Source organism: Papilio machaon, chromosome 28 (assembly GCF_912999745.1).
Source record: "Papilio machaon chromosome 28, ilPapMach1.1, whole genome shotgun sequence".
In the NCBI taxonomy this organism is placed as follows: domain Eukaryota; kingdom Metazoa; phylum Arthropoda; class Insecta; order Lepidoptera; family Papilionidae; genus Papilio; species Papilio machaon.
Window position 1 is genome coordinate 2,342,829 of NC_060013.1, and position 7,334 is coordinate 2,350,162.

A 7,334-nucleotide genomic window follows, 5' to 3' on the forward strand; every position below is an offset into this window, starting at 1 on the left:
AATTGCTAGCCATCCTAAAATATTGACAAACCTACAAAATCTACATTGCCTAAAATAATTATCTAAATACAATAAATATCTATTTAAATAACAATATAATTTTATTATTATTTAAACTTTGGCTGTACGGTGTTAACCTTTGCCTTTTTATTTGACAGCTTTTAGCGCACTTTGAAATGTCATTTGTCAGTGCTTATGTCAAATATGACATTTTATGACACATTTTTTGCTATAATTTATTCTTTTTAAAACTCGCAAAGCGAGTCAGTGGTATAGAGCATGAGTTTATAAAACTTATATTAACTATTGAAATTCTGAAAATATTTAAAATGCTTTTTTACTTCTTTGAGGAAGTATTGAGTCTTTTGCGTAACTGAAGAATGATAGCAGGCTGTATGTGTTCGCTTTACGCGATAGGTAATCCGTAACAACATTGTTATCACCTGGAATAAAAAAAAAAACTCATTTACAAAATATACACTAGACTGATGAGAAAATAACATTCCTAGCAGATTTGTATACTGTGACAAACTTATTGTGCCTGGTGTGTGAAAGTGTAAAATAATTAGCCGTCTTGTCTTATGTGGCTAATCTTTGTCATCACTAAGCCTGATAAGTTTGTGGGACTGTACATCCTTTCCAATATGACTTCCTCAAGTTTTAATGACTTCAGAGTCTTTTACACATTCAGTGACTTGACAAGTAGGTTCATTTTCATACAAGAAAAGTATTAAGGTGTCTTTATTCAATGGAATATCAACATTATAATCTACATTAGCTTTTATTTGTCTAATGCTGAACTTGACTGCCTTTCCCGGCATGAGGTGCTATAACATCCAAATAACGTCCGTATCCAATGACCCCCTTCATAATATCAAGCTTACTAATATTATAAACTAGGTTTTACCCGCGACTCCGTCCGCGCGGAATAAAAAATAGAAAACGGGGTAAATATCCTATGTCTGTTACCTGGTTCTAAGCTACCTGCCCACCAATTTTCAGTCAAATCGATTCAGTCGTTCTTGAGTTATAAATAGTGTAACTAACACGACTTTCTTTTATATATATAGATGCAAGTCTAGTTTAGATGGATGGGTGTTTGTTTGAAGGTATCTCCAGAACGGCACAATGGGTCTTGATGAAATTTGACATAGAAGTAGAACATATTCTGGAAGAACACATAGGCTACTTATTAAGTTTTTTTTAATTCCCTGCAGACGGAGTCGTGGGTGACAGCTAGTAAGTAATCAAGTTATTTTTTGATAGCCAAACTTTTATATATTGAATTAACAATATTTACCGAGTAAAGGCTGCTTCTCACCCCGTGTAGGTAGTACATAGTCATTTGCAGTTAGTGACACAAACAATGTCAATGGTACAAGCCACAGACATAAAGTGAAATAACCCAACACCTGAAAATTTAAACAAAATTATATTATTAAGAGTGTCTAGTGCAGTAATTTATCAGTTGTCTTTTAATTTACAGGTTCTTTGTTGAAGCACTGGCATGTACCAATTGTACCAATGATATTCTTATGGTGAAAACAATGTAATTGCAACCTGGAAATAACTTCAAAGAAATTCAAATATATGCATGGAGTCAACCCAAACTGGGCCAGCGTGATTGACTGCCGAGTCACCCCTAAATTAGGATAGGCAAAAGTTGGAAGTACAGTCAAAACCGTTTATGGCGACATCGTTTAGAACAACATACCGGTTAAAATGACCAAAATCAAAGGTCCTGGCTGAATGTTATATGACCGCTTTATCGAAAACATTGGTTTTTACGACATTGTTTACTACGACATACCGCATTAAGCGACCACATTTGGTTAATGTTTTCGGAGAATTATATCTGTAGAACGACCGGCTCAGCTGTATTGTAATTTGAATAGGTAACAGTATCCACATCTGGCACAGTATAATAGTCAATGGCTATTATCGTAAAAGTAAACAAAGTTTAGGGTCTTTTGTAATTCTTAGAAACAAAGCAAATGCATGCCGTAGCCTCAAGGCCCGCTTCGTCATATCTCTTTAGTCAGTTTGTTGTCAGTGCGAAAATGAACAGGAAGACTCGGAAGAACAATTTACAGTGCCAACTTTGATTGACGGTCTTAATGCTGTTAGTGTATTACGAAAGATTGTTCTTTTTAATGAAGAGTTCCACATGCAGGGAAATTGTGACGATACGCTGATTAAAATCCAACGTTACAAAATGTGTATGCACGACAGAAGTGTTTCAAACAAACTAAAATTACAGATTTTATGCATACAAAAATGATGGAAAAATGATATTGTCCTTTTATATTATACGTTTGTATTGAAGTAAACAAAATGCGGTTTAATTTCCTACATGAATATACATATCTTTCCTATTAATACCTGTCACCGGTTGTTACAACTATCGGTTTTTACGACTCAATATGAGTAGTCCCTTCGATGTCGTTATAACAGATTTTGACTGTATTTGAACTATCTAATTTTTTTTTTATATCATTGCAAAGATTAGGAAAAGCACTTTAAACTCCCTTACCTCTGAAAATGGAATATACGCAGTACCAAAATATTTAAACGCAAAATAATGGTGTATTATCAAATTGGCCACAGAAGCGAAAAGAGTGAAGCTTGTCATCTTAACCACGGGGAAATCTCGAATCATAGCCCAATGTAAAAACTGCTGTAGCAAGCCCAGCATATTTAAATGTAGAGGTAAATCTTCGAATATTACTAAACCCATATGAATGGCCGCTGTACTCTGAAAAAAAATTACCGATCAATATCTCACGAAAATTTTACGAAAGTAATTTTAGTATGATAAAGCACTTACAAAAATTAACCAAGATATCACGTATTTTGCTGTCACTGAATACTCCTCAATTAATTCAGCCAAATAATAAAGTCCAGCCGCTAAAATAAAACGTAATATTTTATAAATAAAGTTTATAATTTATATCTGATGGGCTTAACGGGTTTGCATTTCATTCACTCACCAACAGCCATAGTTATGAATATCGCTTGTACGATATACGACAAGACGCCTAATAAATATAGAAACAACATTTTTATTTATTTATTTTAAACCGTAGTGTTATTATTTTATTAGTAATTTTAGGTTAGATGCGTTGTCAACTGTCATGTCATGATGCTGTCAAAAAATAAGGAAGGGATGATCGTATCGATTTTATGACTTTCAAAATCGATGTTTTCTTGACATATTTTAGAACTTTTCAATCAATTGAAATTTTAATAGACTGGTCCACATAAACTGTGAAATCGCTAAGTTTTAAATATTCTAAAGTGACGGAACCATGTCTTCAATTGGTTATTATTTACATCGAAGCGAACGTGCTTAAGTAATAATATTTAATGATAATGAACACCTCGTTAACTTCAGCTTCTTTATGTTTATAAACTTCATTCGAAACCATATAACCTATTATGTACTAACTTTGTGTCCAGTATATTAGATAGTGATGTCCCTCAAGTTAAATTGATTTATCGATAGAAGATTGCTATTAGACGTAAAGCAAGAAGTTAATATGAAATAATAAGAATCTGATCTTAGCAGAAAAATCTTAAATCATGACCTAAAAAGTACGTTCTTCGTTTTCGTTTGTCTCATATTTTTACGGGAATTTCGCACCAGGCGTCGAAACACAAAGTCCTGACCAGGTTCAAGGCTTCGTTGACGAAGGTATAAATGTAAATAAACGAAAATGTTGATTTTATGGCATTCTTGCACACGACGATAACTTTCAGTAGAGTATCCCTAGTTGTTAGTAATTCTGATACAAATCATGTAACGTTTTTCATCGGATTTTATTTAAGGTTAGGAACGCGCGAAAATATTTCAAAGTGCAGTTTTATTCTGAAGTGGACAAAATGGTTCTATTTAAACAGTTTGAAATACTTGTAACATTTGGCAGTTTATGTAAGTTTTGTTTTAATTATATTTATAAAGTCGCTGGGATTTTATTAAAAAGATAAAATATTTAAATATTCTTAAAGTAGAGTTAGTTACCACATAGTACCTATTCTTTTTTTCTTTTACATTTATATCTAAGAATATCTACAGTTGAGTACATTTATTTGTAATGGTTTCTATTCGTGGTAATAATTTATATTTAATTCTTCACTTTACATTCTTGGTTATACAAATCGGAAATATTTAACGCCGAAATTAATTCGTCCAGGTCTTACAAAGAGCGTAATTGCTGGTAAACCAGATGACCTGAATCTGTTTCCGATACTAGCGCCCTCACCTGCTATAGTATGGCTCGAGATACCACCGATGAATAATATCACATTGCCATGTTCTACCGTGAAAAAAGTTCCACATTTATCGTAAGTTATTTACCTACTAGGCGACTCCCGTGACTCTATTGTTTTGTATGTTGGCAAACGATCAAGCGGCCATCTGAATTCGCACAAACACCCGCATTTGAAGATGCGTTGCCGACCTTTAATCGACAGGGGAGGGGTTACACAAAAAGAGGACTTTTCCTCTTAATATTCGACCTCTCCCCTTTTAAATCCACTTCTTTTCCTAATAGGGAGGGATACGAAGGGGAAAGAGGACCAAAATTAGTCCTTCAGCATTAACACTTCGTTTTTTTTCGCCTGTCTGTCTGTGAAACTTCTCGCCTGTCTTTTGAGTGGTGTGGTGTAATATATATTAGTAATTAATAATTTTCAGTTACTCCTGGGAAAAGAACGGAGACACACTAAACGTTAAATCCAATCCTAGGATAATATCAAGTAAGGAAAACGGTACAATAACAATTGTAAGTCCGACTGAGGAAGATGTTGGACGATATCAATGCTTCGTCGAACAAAACCTTAGAGTAGCTACATCAGCTATGATAAATATATACGATACATATTTAGATATAAGTGAATATATAGAAGACCACATAACTACAGATAAAGAACCCGTTTTAATGGTTTGTCCAGTAGGATCAAATCCAAACCCAATTTTCCAATGGAAAGTAAGGGATGCAAAGGAACATAAAAATTACACAGATATAGTAAAAGAACATATAATTATGCCAGATGGTGGTCTATGGCTGTTCAATGTGACCAAAGAGGATGCTTTAAAAAATATTTCTTACGTTTGTTTTGTTACTTCTAAAATTAGTAATAAAACTGGATTAGCGGCAGAACATTTCATAGTAGAGGTAGAAGATAATGATAAGGGGAATAAATATTTAGAAAAAATGTATACGAGTGAGAATGTTTTTGCCGAAGTAGGAAAAATTATCAAATTGTATTGTATTTATTCTGGAAGGTAAAGTATCGATTGACATCTCTATTTCATTCTTGTCTTGTATTATTTTTTTATATTATAAGGTGGCAAACGGACACCTGAATTCGCCCGAAGTGACCCATAGATATCTGCAATTGCAGATGCGTTGCCTACCTTTAATCGACGGAGGAGTAGACGCCCAGAAAGTGAATATTTCCCCTTCCTATGTATCCCTTCCGCCATCAAATCCACTTCCATTCCCATCCTTTCCTTATAAGAAATGAGTGGGAAGGGTAAGAGGACCAAAATTAAGCCTCCATTACATCCACTTGAGGCGTATCTTCTGTGTGGTCGTGGTATTGTATGGCGAGCCGACCCATTCATACAAGAGGTGATTAGGGTTTTAAATAATCAAATTGTAATCAGTCATTCTGTTTACTTTAAACTATCGCATGTCACCAGCCCTTTGCCGAATGTAACCTGGATGAAAGACAACAAAAGGATTCTGAATTCGACAAGCCGGATTACTATAGACAATAAGAATAGAGGGCAAGTGCTTATAATAAATGATGTGAATGTGGAAGACGAAGGGACGTATACTTGTATCGTTAGGAATAAAGTTAATGCACCAAGGAGACATCAAATTGAAGTGATAGTTGTAAGTGAGTAGAATTCCCAATACACTATTATTTAAATTTAAAAAAATTTACGAACCTGCGCCATGTTGTGATGTTATAACTCGAAAAAATAGCTATAGACCGACCGAAAGTTATCTGAACCGGTAGGCATAAGTAATTTTACCTATCCTTTTTCGTACCGAGGAAAAAATTTCACGTTTAGGAAAATAACAACAGAATGATAATTTTTTTTATATGCAAGACAATTTAACGTGATTCTTTAAGTATGTGTCTTCCTTTAATCTTCTTCATTTATAATATGAATAAATTACATTTTTTCATCAATTCTTCAACAGTGGCACCGACAATTGAAAATATTGGTCCGGTGACAGAGGTAATAGAGGGTACAGCGGTCACCATAACATTTAGTATCAACGCCAGACCTGAACCCATTGTACTATGGACGTTAGATGCTCAGCCACTCTTTGAAGAGTCCTCAGATATGGAACTGACTACGATATTTCTAGAAGGAGAACCAACGAGAAGTCATTTGACAATAAAGAATGTGACACAAGGGCACACGGGGTACTATGGTTGTAAAGCTTACAATGTCTATGGTGAAATGTATTTGGAGACTCTACTTTATGTCATGTCCATTTAGAAAAAAAAACAACATACCATTGACTAGTGCTCTTTTTCAAAATAAATATTTGCTTATGCTAGTCGCTTAATGAAAACAAGGAACTCAAATCATAGACAATGCTGACAGCTCACAATAGAATGTACATTTTTCGAAATTTAAAAAATTATGTTTTAGTATAATTTTTTCAAAATAAAATCAATGTTTTTTTAATAACATATAGATATTTTTGTTGTCACACAATTGACTGTATAACTTTTACTTTCATGAACTGTAATTTATAATAACCAATAAAATGGTATTATATTGTATTGTTTTTTTACCGTTTTTAAAAATTTTCTTACGGATTTTTTAGAGGCAAATTTTTTTAGGGATCACAATGTATCAGAATTAAAATTAATAAACCCTACTTATACCTTTTACTACAGCAAATAAAAGTACATAATTACCTCTTCCATCTTTTGTCATCATGGCGGAAACAACGTAAGCCAATATTTTTAGTAAATATTCGGATTTGAAATATAGATTTTTAAAATTATAAAAAAAATAGAGAAAAACAGATGGACCAAACATAAAAATAGAGAAATAGACTGTGGCGACAGTTAGCTTGCTTATTGTCCGTAACGATTATTAAGATGCCAACAAGTGTAAAAGAAGAAAAAAAACTTATCACATGTCAAGTGTCATGTACAGATTAAAAAATAAAAAGGATCGATAAAATCGAGATTACATATTCACGATTCGTTTCGCTCTTATTTAAAACGAGTTTCGCATTATTCATTTGTAGAGACGCGGCAATAACGGCCGACGGTGGAACGTGTTCGCGCGTTTG

The 7,334-nt window shown here is 33.6% G+C and overlaps 2 protein-coding genes across 2 annotated transcripts; one reads left to right on the plus strand and one right to left on the minus strand.

Annotated features, from left to right (window-relative positions):
- Nucleotides 1–125: 125 nt before the first annotated feature.
- LOC106713073 (protein TEX261) lies at nt 126–3,134 on the minus strand. The gene is made up of 5 exons (XM_014505783.2): nt 2,991–3,134; nt 2,828–2,907; nt 2,534–2,755; nt 1,301–1,412; nt 126–443 (listed from the first exon to the last, which is right to left on the minus strand). Exons 1-5 carry the CDS (start codon nt 3,058–3,060, stop codon nt 325–327), a joined length of 603 nt encoding a protein of 200 aa, XP_014361269.2. The 5' UTR covers nt 3,061–3,134; the 3' UTR covers nt 126–324.
- A 612-nt stretch (nt 3,135–3,746) lies between these two features.
- LOC106713082 (hemolin-like) lies at nt 3,747–6,623 on the plus strand. Its single transcript, XM_014505792.2, has 5 exons — nt 3,747–3,931; nt 4,194–4,344; nt 4,697–5,287; nt 5,708–5,907; nt 6,219–6,623. The coding sequence occupies exons 1-5, from the start codon at nt 3,883–3,885 to the stop codon at nt 6,521–6,523; spliced, it is 1,296 nt and encodes a 431-aa protein (XP_014361278.2). The 5' UTR covers nt 3,747–3,882; the 3' UTR covers nt 6,524–6,623.
- The last annotated feature ends 711 nt before the right edge of the window (nt 6,624–7,334 follow it).

Coding starts and splice junctions, on each gene's coding strand:
- LOC106713073 (XM_014505783.2), bottom strand. CDS start 3,060: ATGTTGTTTCTATATTTATTAGGCGTCTTGTCGTATATCGTACAAGCG. Junction 2,908..2,990: donor ATTCATAACTATGGCTGTTG/GTGAGTGAATGA, acceptor GTTTTATTTTAG/CGGCTGGACTTTATTATTTG. Junction 2,756..2,827: donor TGATATCTTGGTTAATTTTT/GTAAGTGCTTTA, acceptor ATTTTTTTTCAG/AGTACAGCGGCCATTCATAT.
- LOC106713082 (XM_014505792.2), top strand. CDS start 3,883: ATGGTTCTATTTAAACAGTTTGAAATACTTGTAACATTTGGCAGTTTA. Junction 3,932..4,193: donor TGTAACATTTGGCAGTTTAT/GTAAGTTTTGTT, acceptor TAATTCGTCCAG/GTCTTACAAAGAGCGTAATT. Junction 4,345..4,696: donor AAAAAAGTTCCACATTTATC/GTAAGTTATTTA, acceptor AATAATTTTCAG/TTACTCCTGGGAAAAGAACG.